The sequence below is a fragment of the Pagrus major genome, chromosome 2 (assembly GCF_040436345.1).
Source record: "Pagrus major chromosome 2, Pma_NU_1.0".
Lineage (NCBI taxonomy): Eukaryota > Metazoa > Chordata > Actinopteri > Spariformes > Sparidae > Pagrus > Pagrus major.
The window spans coordinates 10581761-10602180 of record NC_133216.1 but is presented as its reverse complement, the minus strand read 5'-3'; the positions used below and the strand labels follow the sequence as shown (position 1 = coordinate 10602180).

At 41.5% G+C, this 20420-nt stretch overlaps 1 protein-coding gene across 1 annotated transcript in view; it reads right to left on the bottom strand.

Annotated features, from left to right (window-relative positions):
* Window positions 1-20420, bottom strand: part of dph1 (diphthamide biosynthesis 1) — a 60898-nt gene that overhangs the window by 23913 nt on the left and 16565 nt on the right. The window contains exon 4 of the mRNA XM_073493438.1: window positions 578-699. Coding sequence (XP_073349539.1) covers window positions 578-699 — 122 coding nt within the window. The remainder of the gene's footprint in view (window positions 1-577; window positions 700-20420) is intronic.

Here is a 20420-nt window from a genome sequence, read left to right as displayed (position 1 = left end):
TGTTGGTTTTTTCGGGGTGTAAATGGGAATGTGTACACATCTAAACACATGCATGCGCTCACATAACTCCTTCACAAATATCGTTCACACAAACACAAACAAAAAAAGTACAAACCGACACAGGGAGAGCTTTTCAGTGTATTAACATTCTGTTGGTCATTTCTGGTATTTGGGAGAGGTGCGGTTGTTCTGGCAGGGATATATCAAAACTATTGATTTAGCATTTCCTCCCATGTTCTGCAAGAGACAGACAGCGAGGGCGATGGTGAAGGTCCTCAAGAACTGCATGAGGTTTTCAAAGGACGGCTCTAATGCATGTTCCCCATTGATCTGCAGGCTAAATGTGATGTCCAGGCTCCAAAGGTCTGATATGCCTTCCGTACTACAGCTGGGCTGGTTATGTTTTCCGCTGATCGATAGCTCCGTCTGTTGGTGTGTGCTCTGACTTCTCTTTCTCGCAGCGCAGTGTGTTCAGGTGGGAGTCCTTGATGCTTGCTCACTTCCTCGTTGTGGTATAATCTGCATGCAAAGTGAAGGAGAGGCACAAACATTCACACAGACAGGTAAGAACACTCACTGAGACAGCTGTGGCCGTAGTGCACCATGAAATCGGCTCCCAGTGCTCGGGCGGTGAAGTCGTCCACGCAGCAGGCCCCGTACGTCACGTCCCCCATCACGATGGTATCCGCCTCCGTGAACCTTGGGTGTACACACACAGAGACGCTAATCAGCACAGTGACAGACCATGTGCATGTTGTCACGATCCTTACCATAGCGATCAATACACATAGCATGCCAAGCACGGTGTGATTATGAGAGGGGCTGAATAAGATCAATCGCTATCCGCTTGCTACAGATAGAGTACACTATATAGTATCTGACAGTGTTGTCAGTCAATGAGTGACTCACAGCGTATCAGGGTAACACACTCCTATTCTTTTGCTCCTCATGACTGGCAGCCAAAGACCCAAGTGCGGCACAAGCCGTCTGGTATTTAAAGCCCTGCCAGATGAGGGTTAATAGGTCACCAGTCAGTCTGGCCACGGACAGGAGGGTACACAAAGGGAAGAAGAAGCAGGAGATGAGGGCTCGGACTGGTACACATAAGCAGATTAGAGATTGTGGGGGCCGTTGTTAGTCTATCTATGGCCCGGATTCACTGCGCATCTGCCTGGAAGAGCAGAAACTGCCTCAGCAACAGTTAGTGTAGCACTGGAAGAAAAACTATTCAGACTAGATGCTTTATGCCACAAGTAGGTTACAGCGCGTAGCACAGACCACTTGGGCCTGACGTTCCACTTTGCGGCTGTAATAGAACAAAAATCATGGCCTCCTTGAGAGGAAAAGTGCCAAATTACACAGGCATCTGTGCACCCAGATCTGTTGGAATGAATTGCAGATTGCACTACAGAAAAACAGGCTCCTTCTTTTATTGTCCTTTATGGGGGAATGAAATGCTAAGTAAACCCATAAAGGCTTAGTAAAATGAATAAAAGCTGAGAGTAACAGGGAGGAAGCCCAAATGAAGAGAAGCTTGAGGCATTGTCGCGGAGGAAAGATGGGTAGACGAGGGGGTGGTTGTAAATGGTAGTTTTTGCCAGGTATTCGTGGCTGTATTCTGACAGATTTAGGCTAGACAGAAGGGGTAGAATAGAGATGAGACAGAGGGCTCGGGGAGAGGAGGGAAGTGATAAACAGACATGGCTGCACACAGAACAGCATCTGTAGCAACCAACAGACTCTTAGTAATGTGTCTCCTGCTGCCCAATCTTTCAACCCACATCCACTCTCTCTGTTTATTCCTCGCTCTGCTCCTTGCAGAGGCTTCAGACAAAGTTTCTATTTAGCCTTTCCTCCCTCATTTTCTCTGATGTAATCTCTGGTTTGTTCTCTCTGGGCCCCTCATCATTGTTTCAGAGTTTTCTGTGTTGCTGCCTCTCTCTCTCTCTCTCCCTATTTCCCTGTCCCTTTTTCTCTAATGGCTGCTCTCGAGTGAAGGGCAGCGCAGGCCAGCTGAGCCCAGGAAAACACGGAGAGAGCGACTCATCTGGTAAATAAATATTTGCCTTCGAAGATTTGAATCAATTATCCCCGCTCTTGTCAAGGTGTTGATTTTCTCGGCGTCTCTTTGCGCTGCGTTCACGTGCGTAAGCGGCCGACAGCAGGATGGTAATTATGGGTTACTAAAAATCATATAATCACATGGCCAGTTTGAGTTCTGTTAACTCATGCGCTAGTTTGCTCATTCACCGCAGCCCATTGTAATTTCATCACAGTCTGCTGACTTTGTTTGGAGTTGCATAAACGTGCATCAACCTTACTGCTAAAAATACACAGCCTGCCCACCAGTAAAAAAGAGAGAGACTATCCTCTGCAATCCACTGCAGACCATGCAGAACCATCTACGATGCAAAACACAGCACTGCAGAAGATTATTGAATCTAATCAGCAATCTATCTGCCAGAAATACCATTATCATGTTATCTCCATTGGCAGTGCAGTGCATATTCTAGTCATTTCCTGAGCGAGTACACTGAAATTTCATGGTAATAAATGCTAAGAATCTGATTAAGAGGCCCATCAGAGACGTGACGCTACTGGGACATGGGCAGAGTAATTACTGGGCAGCATATAGTCCCACATCCCACTGGGAGGGAGGAAAAACAGGGAAGATGGGAAGATAGAATGAAAGAACCTTTGAGTGAAAACTGTATCAATGCTAATCAAATTCTATTTCTTTCTCTATCTCACACAGGCCGAACTATATGACTGGTGGACATATATATATGAAGCACAAATGTCCTCCAAAGCCTCCTCAATTTCATTTATTCCTCTCCTCTCCGTCCTGCTTGTGCTCATCTCTAGTATCAGTCCCCTTTCCCTGTTTCCCCCGTTTCCTTCTGTATATCAGCACCGGTTTTCACTCATCTTTGGGTACTCTGTTCAGCCATTGCAACTGAAATGTCATTAAGATCTAATTAAGATGTCAGGGAAGCTTCTGAACTCCATAACAGCCCTTGTTAATTAGCTCTTTAGCATACGGCTCAATATGTGTGAGAAATTGCCAACTGATTGGAATCTTTGTTATAAAAACCACTGTGCTGGTGTGGGCTGCAAACACAAGTGTAGGAGCAGACTGCATATATACAGTACATATGCACACTGTGGATCGAGTGCCAGCGGACAGTTTCACTGCCTATAAACAGGTTCAGCAGCTGGTATGTTTTATACAAATAACATCTCACTCATCTCCATTAGTGTTGCAGCATAGGCATGAAAGCAGATTAATCTTTCTGCTCCCGTCCTCTGGAGATGATATACTTTTCCGACTTTGACAGGAATTTCTTCTGATGCCGGCATGAAAGAGGAACTTGTTGGCACCGGAGTCTTACAGCTCAGAGATGCTGCGGCAGACAAAGAGAATGAAAAACTTCTCCCGTCTCCGAACCGTCCTATTAGCACCCACAGAGCCATTCTGTCGCAGATTACACTCATCTTGCTGATGAAAATTACTAGACTGAATTGAACTAAAGCAACACTGAAACCTTAATAAACCTCAGTTATTCAAACACATGGTGGATGTGTTTGAATAACTGAGGTTTATTAAGGTTTCAGTGTTGTGGGAAGTTGGAGGTAATTTTCACTTTGACGCTCAGTTTTACTCCTCAGTTTGAGAAAGCATTACAGTTTAAAAAGGCGCTTACATGGACACCCTTGTATTCAATGACTACATAAAAAACTAACATATGCAATTCCGAACATTTCAAAGTTGCATCATTTAATGGGCTGGCGGAACAAAAAGGATAAATGATGCATTTTCTGGATGTAAATATCCACTTGTTTGTTTGAAGGAGCGTTCTTTATTCAGGGAAAATGGACTGTCTGGGTTTTAAGCAACAGCGCTTCACACATTGACACATTTAAAATGTTCATACCTGGAGGGTGTCTTATATAATATCAGTCCTCTATTCAGACAGCTGTGGTTTTTATACATTCCCAGTGTCACACTTAAAGAGATTTATCAAAGTTTGAAGCTTATCTCTGATGCAGGCAATAAAAACGTACTCAAAGCAATGATGCCAATGTGCCAGACATGTTTAAAGTTGTAAATGCACTTTATTAGATACTTCCATAGTTGCTATAATTTATAGACAGTTGCCATGATTTGTTTAACTATAGCTGAAAGGATAACATCACCCAAAAATGAAAATTCGTTGTTATCTACACACCTCCATGCCGGTGGAAAGTTGGGTGAGGTTTCATAGTCCACAAAATATTTCTGGAGCTTCCCAGCAAAACAGCATTATAGCATTCTGTAGATGTTGTTTTAAAGTCAACCGAAAAAAAAACAACAACATAAAATGGCTCCATACAGCTTGTCTGGCATAAGCTGTATGAGTCCAAGTCTCTGGAAGCCCCACTTCAGAGGGGATGCGAGCTACACTTTTAGCTTAGCAGCAACAGTGAAGATTTTGGCTTAAAAAAGGGTGTAAACATCTTTTCAAATCAATTTGGGATTTCAGGGCTTCTGGAGACTTGGATTATGCAGAGCTAGCTGTACGGAGCCATTTGTGTGAAAAAAGTGTTTGTTTTTTTCAAAACGAGTCCCCATCTACTTTAGTTGTTTAGGAGAGATGCAACAATGCTGTTTTGCTGTGAAGCCCCAGAAATGACTTTCCACAACAGATTTTCCATCGCCACGGGGATGGGTAGATAATGACAAAATTTCCCTCCTTTTTTTTTGGGTGAACTTATTCTCAAAAGTGTCAGCTATAATGAAAAACTGGCTACATGCTGAAAAATAAACCAAAGACTCACTGGCACCAGATAAAACACAAAACAAGTAATCAAAGAACACCCCCCCTGCGATTTCACTGGCTGTCAGCAAACTTTTTCTATGTCTGGATTGTCCTCTAAATAATTGTCATTGCTCTGCTAAATTGTTTGAACAGTTAATCAGTCTACCTGCTTGACTTCACTGTATCAACAACACTGTTTTCTCAAACTTCAGTCTTAATTTAGATTAAACGCCGAGGGAAAACACAAACGATAGGCATATTCAAAACACTCACACATCAATCACATCAATATTGAGGCACTGAGTCAAACATATTAATTTTGTCAGTATTTAACAGCACTACAATGAGCATTATGTTTAGGCTCTCTCAAATACTTATGTTTTCGTGTCCACCACTCCACCTTAACTGTACCGGAAACGGGGTTAAGTGCCTTGCTAAAGAGCAACACCGAATGGAGAATGAAGTGAAAATGTTACTGCTTGACTTTGCGACCTCCATTTTTTCCTACTGGTCTGCTAATGTGAAGGAGACAGAGGTAAAAACAAAACCTCTTATGACTCTTATGATGCTTCACTATCCTGATGCGCTGAGTGCAATCAAGCCCATTTAAGAAGAATAACAGGCTCTCATAAGCTGCATTAGTGCTGATTGTCATGCATTTATGCATTTGCTTGGCAAGTGTGTGGATGGTCAACAAGCCAGTGAGACATAAAAAAAAGGGAAAAAAATGGCAACAAGTGAACTTTTCACAGTTATCTGCCATTATCAGGTGGGCTCATCCAATTTGCCTATTTGCATGTTTCCTTATTTCCCCGCTGATGTGATTTAATTTGTTCTGCAGTATCTTTGCTAGCCAAGTGCAACATGGGTGAGAAATTAATTAGAGCTTTTCCAAGCATTCCAGGATTTTTAAGTTTTTGCATCCTTTGGGGTCAAAAGTAAATGTCACTTCTTTTGTGGCATCGGTATCTAATGGTAATTTCCATGGTACAAAATGAGCTTTTGCCATCTGATTGCGTCTAATGATGTAAAGTTATGATGGGGAATACCAGCAACGAACCATATGTTACTCTGGCAGCAGAATAGCTTGGTAGTTAGCACTGTCCTCTCACAAAAGACAGTTTTTGCTTTAATCTTCAGCCAAAGCCCTTTCTATATTGGAAGCTCGCATGTACTCCCGGTGGGTGCGTGGGTTGCGTCCAGGGACTCTGACTTTTCTCTCATTCTCCAAACACATACAAATGGTTTTGTTACTCTAAATTGCCAAGCAGGATTGTGAATATGTTGACCTTGATGGATAGGAAATCTATCCAGCCTCTCACTCAGTGAAGGCTCAGATGGACTATCTCAGCATCCTCTAGAGTGCATTTTAACAATACGCAGTTTTACCATGTGTTTCTTTACATGTCTGGCCAACTCATTGTGTTATCTGAGTTCTGTGGTATCCACACAAAGACATATTAATATACAGTAAATTAGAAAATATCCTGCAGAGTACAACTAAAGAGACTGGGGTCTTTCTCACATCATAGTTAATCTGCAGCTGTTAATAGGCAAGTGAACTTCACCATGCACATATTAACATTTACAGTAAAAAATACTATAGTAAGACACCTGCTGATGCAGGTGGCTAACAAGCACGTTACATAACTAGCTAAAACATACACAGATCAGCCACAACATTAAAACCACTGACAGGTGACCTAAATATCATGTTACAATGCAATGTTCTGCTGGGAAACCTTGGGTCCTGGCATTCATGTGGATGCTACTTGACATGTATCAACCACCCATACACTGCTAAAAACCAAGTACACCCCCTCATGGTAATGGCACTTCCTAGTGGCCCAGCAGGACAATGCTCCCTGCCATAGCACAAAATCTGCTCAGGAATGGCTAAAGGAACATGATAAAGAGCTCAAGGCATCAACCTGGCCTCAAAATTTCCCAGATCCCAATCTGATTGAGCCTGCATGGGACATAATGGAACAAGTCTGATCCTCATAGGCCCACCTTGCAACCCTCAGAATTTAAAGTATCTGCCGCCAACACCCTGGTGCCAGACACCACAGGACACCCCCAGAGGTCCTGTTTCAATGCCTCAATGAGTCAGAGCCAAGTCCAATCAACACTGGGGCCTCCGTGGATTGGACTTGTTCCAGCACAGCCCACGGATGGTTGATGTGACTGGGATTTTAGAATTTGGAGGCCAGTTCGACATGTTGAGCTCTCTGTCACATACCCCAGGTGGTTTTCTGTGCAGTTTTTGCAGTGTTGCAGGGCCCACGGTCCTGCTGGGGGCGCCATTACCATGACAGGGTGTACTTGGTCTGAAGCAATGTTTGGGTGGGGGGTATGTGTAAAGTGGCATCCACATGAATGCCAGGACCCAAGATTTGGGCTGTGCATTTGATTGTAACAAGACAATCAATGTTATTTACTTCACCTGTCAGCGGTCTTAATGTTGTGGCTGATTGTATATGTGATTGTATACACACTGTATGTGACAGTATGGTCTGAGTTTTCCATTTTCACCAATAATCAGCCAATACCAATAGGTGCCTAAATTATATGATCGTTCATTTAATAATCATGATGGCCTCTCTCCATGTACAAATTACAAAACCAGCACTGATGCATCTATTACTTTTACCGTCTATTTTATTAATAAGCCAATTGAAAGTTGTTGTAGCAATAGCTAATGAGTAGAATTGTTTATTTTCTATGTGTCACTATGCATCATAATGTGCACTTCTTTCACTGCATCAAACCCAAATTTTGTCTTTATGCTGTTTATATATAAATATCGCGGGACCTTTGACAGCTTCACCTGGTGTGCTAGGAGGCACTAAATGAGAATCTCAGTTCACTTCTGCTTTCCCTCTTGAACACAGCATGGTATGAAGACACGATCTCTTCAAATGAAGAGAATCTGATGTGCCAAACTTGTGTGGGCACAGTCAGATGATCCCTTTAACTGCTCCGGTGCCTATTTATGATATAATGGGGAGTGTCAAAAGTTTCCAAAAGATCCACAGAGCTAATCTGATACAGTTTACTCTTCTTCAAAGAATCTTCTCTGCCATTGCCATCTCAATAAAATGGCTTTTAACTGTGGAATAGAACATATAAGGGTCTTAACTGTATCCCTCTTAGCGATTCAAGGTCTTTAAACTGCACCTACTGGACCTTGTACAGACATTTATATCAGGTAGAGGTGTCCTTCGGAGAACAAGTTAAAGAATTGTTATATGTGATTGACCTTTCCATTGCTAAGAATGTATCCAACGTTCATTTTTAACTTTGCTCTAACTTGACTTTTATTATGGCACTGTAAATAGTTCAGGTAACAGAAGAACACCAGAAAAAAGACTTAACAGTGGGAGTTTTAACATATTTTGAGCATGTTGATTTATGTAGGAAAAAAAGAACAGCTGTGAGCCATTACGCACAGGCACAACTAGACGTAAACCGCCTTTGTGTGTGTTTGTGCGCACACATTTGAATGACGTGAATGAATCACTGTGAAGCAAGACAATATAAATGAGTGGAGGGATTAAACGAGGAGAGGGTAGCGGTTTATCGTTTTTTTGAGAATCAGCAACTCTACATTCAAAAAGAATGCTTTAAACGAATGTGCTCCAATGTGATGTACCTTGACTGACCCCAGTGAATAAAAACACAGGACGGATTACACTAGACCTTTGGCACTATTCTTATTCCATAAAGGACAGCCTGTATTGTTACTGTCTCTCCTAGCAGTCGAAGAAGAAGGTTGCAGTACACTCTATTTGACTGCGCTGCCAGGGAGATTTTTACATCTGAAGTCTAATAATAGCTGAGGTAGCAGACCGGTCTCATAGGAAACAAAGTGACAAGCAGGTCAGCAAGGTGGGTACAGGTGCAGCAGCACTGCTCTTGCACAGTTGCCACTGATACGCTTCGGGCAGACAGCTCAAATGAGCATATGTGGCACACTTGCACACACACACACATACAGACACAAGCTTACTTTTCCCTGTATGCAAATACATGTGTGAATTAATTCCTACGTCTGGCTATGGCTCATCTTTTATTCCATTACATTTTAGACCTCAGCCCACATCAGGCCATTGTGTGTCTGTGAGTGGGCTTTGGCATGGGGCAGAGCAGATTGGCCCGGGAAAAGAGGATTCACCCAAAAGTGACCAGCTAGCTGAGTAGATATGGACCATCGTCATTTCCTCCATAAATGGAGTTCAGCTAAGGTAAATGAGAACGAAAAAATAGAAAATCAGGGAGAAAGGAGCAAAATTAAAGTCCAGGACACGCAAGTTGGAAAATGGGACAGGAGGAACATGAGAAGTGTTAACTACACAAGACCATGAGAGAAATATACAGAAAGTCGGGTACAGAGAGAAAGAGAAGGTGAGAGAGGGGTGATGTGGATGAGGAGCGGAGGACAGACTCCATAAGACAGATGAGCTGTTCGCTGCGGGTTTGTAATATTAGCAAATCTGATATCTGTAATCTGCTTTCTGCACATATAACATAGAAAATATCCTGACAAAGCGCTCCCCTCCAAAAATAAATTTGGCATGGGGCACTGGGCAGCAGGATTAAATGATCCCCACTCCCTCCCTCGTCGTGTATCTCTTCCACCTCAGTGTCTCTCCCTGCCTATTTCATTATATTTCATTGTCATATTGACACAGGAGTACTCGGCTGTCTGTCTTCAACGAGGAAAAATCTGGAGACAAACCCCCTAATGTAAAATATGACCGTCTAACAGCAGTCATTGAACATCTGCCAGGAGTGAATAAACAGATAGACGTGAGGCGGCGAGCACGGGTTGATGCTTAGACAGATGTTTTTAGTAATGCCATTAGATAATCCTTTAACTCCCTGAAAAACAAGATCATTACTGCTATTTCTGTGAGTGTATCTCATCTATTTGTCATGGCATTTATTCAAAAGCCTGAGCCACGGGTCATTATGGAAAAGCCTACAGCATTATCAAGATAGAGCCGCAAACTGCACAGCATAGCAGAGCGTGCTTAAAAGAGCTGCAATCCAATTTACTAAACAAAACACAATGATGATATGGCAACAGTTATTACAAGTGATGGCAGCCCTGCTGATAGTGCTCTAGGAGGTGAAAACTCAGGGCGAGGCCTACAACTAGAAACAGATCTAATCTCTCAAAAAATAATACAGAAAACTAAATCTAGTTTGACACAGTGGTTATCAGATCTGTGGGGGTGTAAAGACAGGATTCAGGATAAGGAGCCAGAGAGGACAGATAATGGGAGTATTAAGTGCTATCTTGCCTCCACAAGAACAGAAAGCTTCCTTAAAGCTGCATTTACTGAAACAGTTATTCACCTCTTGCATAGGTTAATTACTCGTATCATCGGGGGTCAAGGGAAGCCAACATGTGAATACTGTTTTTAGGGACTTTTAACTATTTCTAACTATAAGTAAGAATTAAAGTAAAAGCAGCCATAATCAGTATTTCTATAACCTAAATTGATCAAATTACCATGTGTGATGGGAAAGGAGTTGTTCATTGATCATTTTTACCTGACTCTGCAGTCTCTTTTGCCTCAATTGACTGTTTAACATCTTTCAGCTCATTGTTTTGGTTTTGTAGCCCACAACTTTATTGTTGGTTCACGCTCACTGCTCTCAACGTCGTTTTTTGCTAACAGGTGCCAGGTGTTGTTTTTTAACTGAGAAGGTTACCAACACCCACAGTGCTCAGCACCAAACAGCAGACAGACAAAGTTAGAGACTACATGGTAAACAGTGGAGTCCAAGGGTCCAAGGGTGCTTGGTGCACAGCGGTGTTTGGATGGGTGATGCATGTCAAATGCCATCCACATGAATGCCAAGGCCCAAGGTTTCCCATCAGAACATTGCATTGTAGAGAGATGATCAATGGTATATACATCACCTGTCAGTGGTTTTTATGTTGTGGCTGATGGGTGTACGGAAGTGTGGTTTGAACAGACTGGCTGACACTGCTGACAAAACGACATTTAAATTAACAACCGTCATCACATTTTGATTCAAGTGTTGCTTAATGCCAGTGCAGAGAAGTAAGGGACATCACAAATACAGAAATCTCTCATGTGTAAATAATTGTTTGGTTATGTAGGATGATATCACTAAGAGTATCAAGGTGATTAAGAAAACATATGTCGAGGGCCTTCGAGATTAATCAAGCACAATTTACAGATTAGCCTGATGTATACATTTTAAACGACTGACTTCCAAGCCCCCCCCCCACAAAGAAACAATTTACTGTACATGCTGCATTTGCTCATTCCAGTTTGGAATACAATATCTATCAAACACATTACACCACTGCCTCTTTAGCTCCAATCCTCATGACATAAAAGTCAACTCTGAAAAATAACGATTCTAAAAACCTTTTCTTGTATTGATTGATGAGGTCACATCCATCTAATCCTTCTCTCGCTCGTCCCTGAGGCGTCTCTCCATCGTCTGTCACTCTGCTCCCACAAGTCATTTCACAGCGTCTCTCCTCTCACTTCATTTTCTCAAGCTTTTTGACTCCTTCTCTCTCTTCTTATGCTCCTTGTCATAATTTCTCTGAGCTGCCGTCTATCATTACATCTCTCATTTAATTTTTGGGGAACGCCTACTCATTAGGACTTTTCTCAATGCTTGATGAATCGAGGTGGGTCCCGGTGATTGAGTTGTCCTTCATTTATCCTCTAACGAAAAAGGACATTCTCATATTAGCTGCTGTTCATTCTCCTCTTCTCTTTATAGGAAGTACTTCAATTCTGAATAATCATTGTGAACAACATATGAAAAAAACATGACAAAAGCTATGTTCATGTTTTTATAATAGAACAATGTCTTTTTATATGCACACATTGTGCTGGGTTCCCAACACTCAATGATGTTTCATGAACACTAAATTGCAGCTCTCAATGTTCACATAAAGCAGAACATCAAATTATGCTCTCATACTTTTTTTTTATTGTTCTTATTCTTTCAAATTTGTGCATTGTGCTAGTCCAATTTATGTTCTTCATCTGCCAGAGCAATGCCAGTAGAGTTACTGAAAAGGACATTTTAAAAGCATATGTAATTTTCTTCCAATACGTTCGTTCCAGGCTGTGCATAATATTACATGGCTCTCTGTGCCCGCGATTACATGGACATGTGCCTGAGACTGTGGCATCCAAAATGAGAGCGATTATGGCCGGTCTGAGTGCTTGGAGACAGAACAGAGGGGAAAAGAGGGATTGCAACCTTCAGCACTAAGCATTGCCTATCTCTTCTACACACTGCTGAGAAGAGGGAAATGTGTTTATATTATTTCTTCATAAATTAGAAGTTCTCAGCCGAAGATAACACTGGCAGAATCAGCATCTACCGCCTTCCTCAAAGTGCTCTCATCACTATCTTTTCTGACATTTTATTTGGAAGTCAAAGGCCAGATGTAAAGAATAAAACTCACAACCTCCATCTGGCCCCAGTCTTGTCCAAGTTACAGCCAAAGTGACCTTTTTTTTCTTACTGTATCTCTAGAGAGAATCAATTGTATTTTCATGACAGCTCTGGCAATTTCCAAGGTGCTATCTGCCAAGATATTGTATTACACAGTGTCAGCACCTTTCAGGATTTCCAGTCTGCCTGGACATGATGTCCCCCTAGATGAGATGTGATTAGCAAAGATAGAACTGGCAGGTCTCTCTGTGGTCACCATCCAGGCCTTTGTCTGCTAGCTGCAGAGGGACATAGGTGTGGCTGATTCACTTTAGCACTACCTGGTACTATGATCAAATTCACCTGAAAAAGCATCAGTGTCAAGTCATTGCGAGGAGGTGACCATTACTTGCCCTGATAAAACTGCCTGGGGTATTCATAAGGACAGTTTTGTGTTTTGTTCTCCTGCTTTCAACTCTTAGGATGACAAGGAGAAGACTGAGTATATAAGATGTATATGCTGTTTGCTGCTGCTGGCTTTGCTCTACAAGTAATCTAACCTGTAAGCTTGCTTTGTGCAAATATAACAGAAAATATAAAGACAAAATGCTCTACTCCAAATACAAATTTGGCATGGAGTGTTGGGCAGGAAGTTTAATCTTTCTCCTCTCTCTCATTTAGTCTTGAACATGTCTTTTTTCTTCCTCATCCTCACCTGAAAAACAGTTGTACAGGTCATCTTTGGAAGCAGCGTAGTACAAACCATATTTACGGCTTATTGTAGGGTGGTGGCCTCTAGTGGTTGTAGTTATTATGACGGGCGCAAAGGAGGAAGTCAAGTGAAGTTTAACACCAAAAAAGTCCACAGATAAAGTAGGTGGGGTGGACGGATGGTTCATACAAACGCTGGACTTTCACCCAGGAGACCGCTGGTCGTGTCATGCGTAAACCGAAAGTCAACTTTGAGTTTTTGTAACTTCCGTAACGTACCTAACACACACCTATTTTAACTCAAACCACAATCGTTTTTAAAACCTAACCAAGTAGTTTTGTTACCTGAACTTGACCGAACCGAACAACGTTAACCACGTGAAGACAAAGGACTGGCATGTCGTTTTGGGGGTCATTGGCAATAGACCTGTAGGGAAAGATTAAAGGGCTTAAAGAGCTTAAATGAAAGCTTTGGGTTAGAATTCAGGTTAAATACTGACCCAAAGCGTCAATATTTGACGACCTGGGAACTATCTTTCTCCAGAATCACCTACCCTTCCTTTAAGTTGGTTAATTTAGGTATGAGGATGTGTCACGTTTTCCATCTGGGTGGACGGTAGGAGACGACAAAGAGGAACACAAAAACCTGACTGATACTGACAGGTTTCTATAGGGTTTGCAGGTGATCGCTGATGATGAGATATTTTTATGGTTCAAGATAAGTTTCAGGTGCGAAGTAAGAGTGTGCCTGGCAGGAGAGCTAATTAGACTGCATGTGGCTCGATTGGTGAGCTGGGGGCTCATACCCTATATGAATACCTTGAATATCAGGATGTCATATAAGCCAGAGAGAAGACAGACGCTAGAGTAGGCACAGGCACAAAACCATGGAGCACATATGCACAAAAACACATACAGGCTGGCACAGACACACTCACTCCCTCACTTACACCCAGATCTGTTGCTACAGCTCAGCTGTGCTGTGGGCGCCGTGAAGACTGTGACGATGTGAGGGCAAGGAGGCGTTTGGAGGCTCCTACTGGGCTCCTTCCTAATGGTAGAGTTGACATTTACCCTGGGAGGCTGTGGGCTGTGGCGGCTGCTCCCACAGAAATGATTCAACCTGCCATGTGGAATATAGAAGAATCTATTCTGATGGATGAAATCACTACGGTGAAGGACCTGAAGATGTCTGGGGGCTGTGTGTGCATACTGTACCTTAATTTACCAACACACTGCATCCGACATGACTGTTACTTGAGCTATCTAGGGGCTGCGTTGACAGTTATCTTGGATATTACATGATGGAGAGAGACAGAAAACAGGTACGGCATGTCAGTGGAATCACCAAGTGAGCATCTTCCATCACATGTTTTGTTGAATCATACATGCAAGCACACCACTCCTCCAGAAAGCTCTACATGAGCATTTCAAACCCAACTGCCTCCACACCATCTCTACCTACTGATCAGACCTGAACGAATCCCGTTCTTGTTCCGACAGTCAAGATAGTGCTGGTCCCACATTTTTCAGACATTTGTCACATTTTTACTCTCTACCCTCCCTTAAAAAATTGCGTCACTAAAAGTATGCTAGTCGTGATAAGCTGGAAAAACTTCTGTGAGGTTGTTTTTAGGTACAGCTAAATACTAACATACTCACAATGACAATGCTAACATTTTAAACTGGTATAACATTTACTGAGTTCGCTATCTTAGTTTCACATGTAAGCACTAAACACGAACTACAGCTGAGTTTGATGGAAATGTCATCAATGTCATTGATAAATTAAATAACCCTTACTTTATGATAACACAAGGCAACAAGTTCAGGAATTCATCCTAAGGGAACATAATTGTCTGTGTAAAATGTTAACCTCATGATGGCACTATAGGAAAAGTCTTAAGTCAAAAGTAATTAGTATTCATCAACTGGGAACCGTGAATATCTGTACCAAGTTTTGTTCCAATCCATTTGGTAGATGTAGAAATATTTCACACGATAAGTGAAAACTTTGACTGTCTGGTGGTGCTAGAGGAGAGGTCAGGCAATGACCAAAGTCATTAGGATTTATCCTTTGGGGACCATGAATGTCCGTATTGAATTTCAGGAATATCCATCGCACAGTTGCTGAGACATTTCACGAAAAGCCAAAAGTGTCAAACTGCTGTTAGACTAGAAGAAAAGTCAGAGGATCACCAAAATAGCCAGGATTCATCCTCTTGGAACTATTAATGTTTGCAATATGCTTCTTAAAATTCATCTAGCTGTTGTGGAGAAATTTCAATCTGAACTAAAGTAGTGGACAGACAGGCAAATCTACATTGCCTAGAGCCACGCTGTAAGTAAGTGAGGTTAAAAATGACTGCAAGGCTTCTGAGCAGATAACAAGCTACTCTACAAGGGGAACAGGCCAAAGCTTGTATCTTGTTTGATACACTTCAAGATTTTAATGGATAGCTGTATTTTGTTTAAGTTCCACGCTGGGAACATTGTTGACAAGCTCAAAGGCACGCACAAAGGATGCAGTGTTTCACAGATAGTTTATTTTCGTTTCAGCCTTAGAAAGTTGGTTTTTGCCACAAATTTATATAAGATTATGGTGATTTGTTGTGACACCATCAGCTCAGTGTCTTTGAATGTTAGACACCATTTATGACGGTGCTTTGAGCCCGTTACAAATTGTAAATCCCCTGACTCATCACAGTATACTCTGTCCGCCGGGGCTGGTTGGCCATCTCTGTCAATGTGTAGGCTTAGTCACTGGTGTATCTTTATTTATAAGGCCATTTTTGGGAAAGCTTCCTTCCTACTCTTGTTTCTATATTAATCAGAAATGTGGGCCTCATTATACTGTAGTCTTAAAAAGAGGGAGATTTACTGCTGACGGTTATTCTGCAGAAACGCTTGAAACTAAAGGAATTGGTAACTGGTGAATGGGTTTAGAGAAACTGCCAGTTGTAGGAAAATGAATATTCTGGAGACTGTCATTTTATGATATGTTCATTGTAGTGTACCTCTGGCAAACAGGTTGTGATTGAGAGGCCTAAATAAATACAAAGATAATGGCGGGTTACAGTCCTCATAATCTCATCCAATCATTTCTGACCTCACCCTCAGTGTGCAACACTTGAGCCTTGGAGTAATTTGGAGTAAACCACCAGGCCACCATGAATCACAAGTCATCATTAGTTAAAGACTGAAAGGGCAGATGAAGTCAATGGTTAGGGACCTCAATTGTGTGAACAAACACTGACGAAGGAAATACAATGACCTTTGCATTGACATGTGGCCACAGCAGTTCATCAATCTAACAGCAGTTACGATATACAAAACAAGGGCTTCCGTAAAGCAGCTTCCCTGCTCAGTCAGGAACAATAAAAATGGACTGAATGTAGCCACATTTAGCACATGTTGTTATCTGTTATTAGTAAGTATATGGCAATATATGAACATGTATTAAACTGTTTCACAATCGCCATTTGTAGGAAAGAGTGCCATCTTCTTGAACCTACAAATTACATATTCTAATCTACTAATTACATACTTTCTGAAGGTGTCATTTGGATGTAAAGCTTGTCTGTGCCCCTTGAACTGCAATTAAATGTCATATCATAATGAAATCAATTCAGTTAAATTAATTTCACTCAGTATAATGACTGCTTAACAGGGAGTTCTGGGTCAATATAAATAACAAACATTATTATTATTCTGCCATCGAAAGAAAATGAGTTGCTATTTTGCTATTCTGATAATTGATCATTTCAGTCATTTTTAAAGCAAAATTGGCAAACATTTGCTGGTTCCAGCTTCTTAAATGTAAGAATTTGCTGCTTTTCTGTGACATTTCTGATGGTGGATGAAGAGTCTCTGGGTTTTGGACGGTTAGTCTGAAAGAAGAAGCAATTTGAAGACATCACTTTAGGTCCTGGGGAATTGTGCTGAGCTTTTTCCACAATTATTTGACATTTTATAGAGATGCTATAGACTTAACGATTAGTTGCAGCCCTATTGTCTTGTTACATCTATGACAAATGACCACAGGACTCCTTTTTAGTCAGGCAAAAGAGTGTTTCATTTTTCACTATTGTTTTTTGCTTCAAATAACAGGAGCCCTTTGGCTTCGTGTGCTCAGCAAATTTGTCATTCACCCACCAAACATCAGAGTACAAGACCTCGGATTATGTTACAGGCCAACATCTCTACGTCGAGGCCCAGGGTTTTTCGTGCCAACAGAACAGAGAGGGAACATTAAATGCTAGTGCTGTCCTCAGGATTAGGACATGGCGACAGCCCCACACACCCTGCTTCTGCTACTCTCTTTATATTCCTCCACTGTCACAAAAGCAGCAGCAGTAAATACTGAAGGAAGTTCATAAAAGTATCTTTCAAAGCTAGAACGAGACAGCTGGCATACCATCAAAGGCAATAAAACATATGGTACAGTGACAGCACATGCATCATTGCCTGCCTGCACAAGTTACCAATTCTTTCTTTTACTCTGAAAGCTTTTTCTTTTTTGTTTACTAGTGAAAGCAGAGTACATAGGTCTTTGAATTTCTATGACAATGTCACCACTGGGAGCGTAAAGAATGAAATGAAACCGCACAGAGAGAATCAGATAAAGGAGGATGACACTATTATAAATGGACTGCTGTTTTACAAACGGGGACATGGTTATTTAGACTGCAGACTATCAAGTGGCCACCGATCTGAAAATGCTCAGGTTTTATTTTAGCATCTCTACTTTGGATGATTGTATGTTTTAGTATATATTAATGGTAACTGCCTTCAAAGCCGAAGGTGTAAGGGGAGGGGGAGGGGTATATCAAAGTAAATAAATGCTATTCCCTGCATTTCTTTAATATAGCCTATATGTGGAAATGTCCTAGGGCAAGATACTGGACCAAATTGCTCCCAGTGGCTCTTCCATCGGTTTGTGAGTGTGTATAATCGCTCCTGGTGAGCAGCAGGTCATTAAGACTAGAAAGCGTGCCATATAAAAATACAGTCCATTTACCATAATGTTGTAATGTAAAGAAAACTGCTGTTCCCAACATCAACAATGAACCTTTGAACTTGAAAACTACTGTATATAAGTGTCCATTTTACTACAAAGGGCTCTGTCTTTTGCTAAATTATCTTTGATTGGTGATCACTTCTAGAGTCTTTATAGGGAAATATGCTTTATTATTGTATAAAGGGTCTTCTTTGATGGGTTTTGTCAATAATTCCCAGGCCAGGGCTAAAATCCTGATGACTCTTTGCAACCATGGCTCTGCCCCAGTTTTACTTCTTAAATTTTGCTTTAATCTGCCAGTTTTTTTCATATTTTTAGTGACTCTGATGTATGTATTTTTGGTTTTAGTTCTTTTTTAAAGCACTTTGAAGTCAGAAATGTTTGGACTCTACTCTAAGGTCATTTAGGGGGCCGTAGTTTGTAATGCTGTTTCATTGTAAATGTTTAAAAAAAATTAGTACATGATCCCGTCTTTCCCCCAGTTGTTAGTTTCTAAATAGATGACCCTGCAAACACAGAGAGAGAGAGCTAATGCTTGAAACAGAAATGTAGTGCTTATTACATTAAGCATGGCACACTGTGACTGTACAAGTGTATATATGTAAAGGGTGTGTCTTTTGGGCTAAGTGTATTAACTGCAGTATGGCCACAATTCAGAGCAGCTTGTCCTCATTAAGACTTAGCAGTCCCTCTCACTGAAGCTCCTTACTCTGAGGCCAGCTTAGCCTTTTCATCCCCATTTTGATATGGACCTCAGCCCCATCTCATAAGTACCAGGGGCTGTGGCAGTGATGGTGATGGCAGAGCCGCCCAACTCCTGGGACCTCTGGTAACCCCTTGACATAAGCTATGCTATCATCCAAAGGTTACTGTCATTCACTCTCTCCCAACTCCACCCTCCAATCCTATGCTAGACCCACATTAGGATGGCCAATTTGCTACATTTTCATCAATGCAACAGCGAGCTCGGTTGTTGCCACAATAAAGTGCTCTGAAATGTTATCTGCTGCGAAGGCTGGTTTAAATATTTCTCTATCTCACTGATTATTGATAAGTTTTACATGAGATACTTGACTTATTTCATTTTTCCATTTTTGGGGTAGATAAAACAGTTGACATGATTCTCAGCAGAACATCCTAGTTTCTCCCCAACAAGCAGTTTCATCTGGGAGGCAGATTAAACATCCAGAAACAGACAGTTTTCACCTGCGGGATAAGCCTTTGAAGGGATCAGACAAATTCTGAGCTCTCGTGTTCAGATTGTTATCAAAACCAATGAGATTTCTATGGCACTTTCTATCCGGTTACAGTATGAAGTGGAAACAGACTTGAACCAAGACCATGAGTCCCTTAAGGTCCTCTGGACAAATGTTGCAATTTCATCCCTGTGTCGAAATAGAAGATCATACAGTGAGGAGCCACCAGATGGTGTTGACCTCAGATTCACCGTGGGCTCCAATAAGCCCTTAGATGGGATGTGGCTGTCGACTTACACTGTCATTCTTGTGGCCATCACAAAAGCAAAGTATGTCTTTGAAGAGTCTCAGTCAGCCAGGTCACAATATCTCAATGTATTAAGGCAACTGGACATCTTGGGAGGAATTAGAGACAGGCTTTTGGGCTTCACCACACACTGCAACTTTTATATTATGGGTGTGTATTATGTAAGAGAATTTCTCCATGCTGAAGTTTGAGAGTTGCTAATTCTCTGAAGAATTACAGACTCGGTGTGATGAATCAAATGTCTTTACTTCATGCAGCATGGAGAGAAGACCCAAGCAGCAGCTACACAGCTCATGACAAGGCTCATTCGATCAGTCACACATTCAGTATTTATCATATCTTTCTCAGTACAATGGTCCTTTAATGTAATGCAAGAGGGTGACAGTCAGCAGACTCTGATCTGACTTCCTCACAAATTAGACACTGAGAATAGCACAGGACATGTCCCAGTCTACACACCAATTCCTAAACTAAATTTGGGTGTAGACTTTTGACCAACCACCATCTTTGGTGGTCCAACGACGGATGAAACAAAGTCTAAGACACAGGATATTCCTGTTTATTAGATCTTATATATTTTAGGGCCATTGTTTTGGCCATCCTTCCCATCGGTGGCAAAATATTATACCTACCATCAAGTTAAAGTTTTGGAAATGATAATTTAGCTAAGTTACTGTGTTTGGAAGAAAACCAAGCATATGTGAACCAAACAATTTTTGCTAGAGGTGTCCGGAGGCGATCCCAAGTATCAAATAAGGGCCTAATCTGGATGTAATTTAATGAATCATGTCAGCTATAAAGGTCATCAAAATCTGATCATTTCTTTACTGTGGTTGTCCACTTCAGCCTGCTGGTGTTGTAGCTCTTGCTTTCCTAATGACAACCACACTCTGCACTGCAGGCACTTATATAAAGCACTAAAGCACTATAAAAAAGCACTA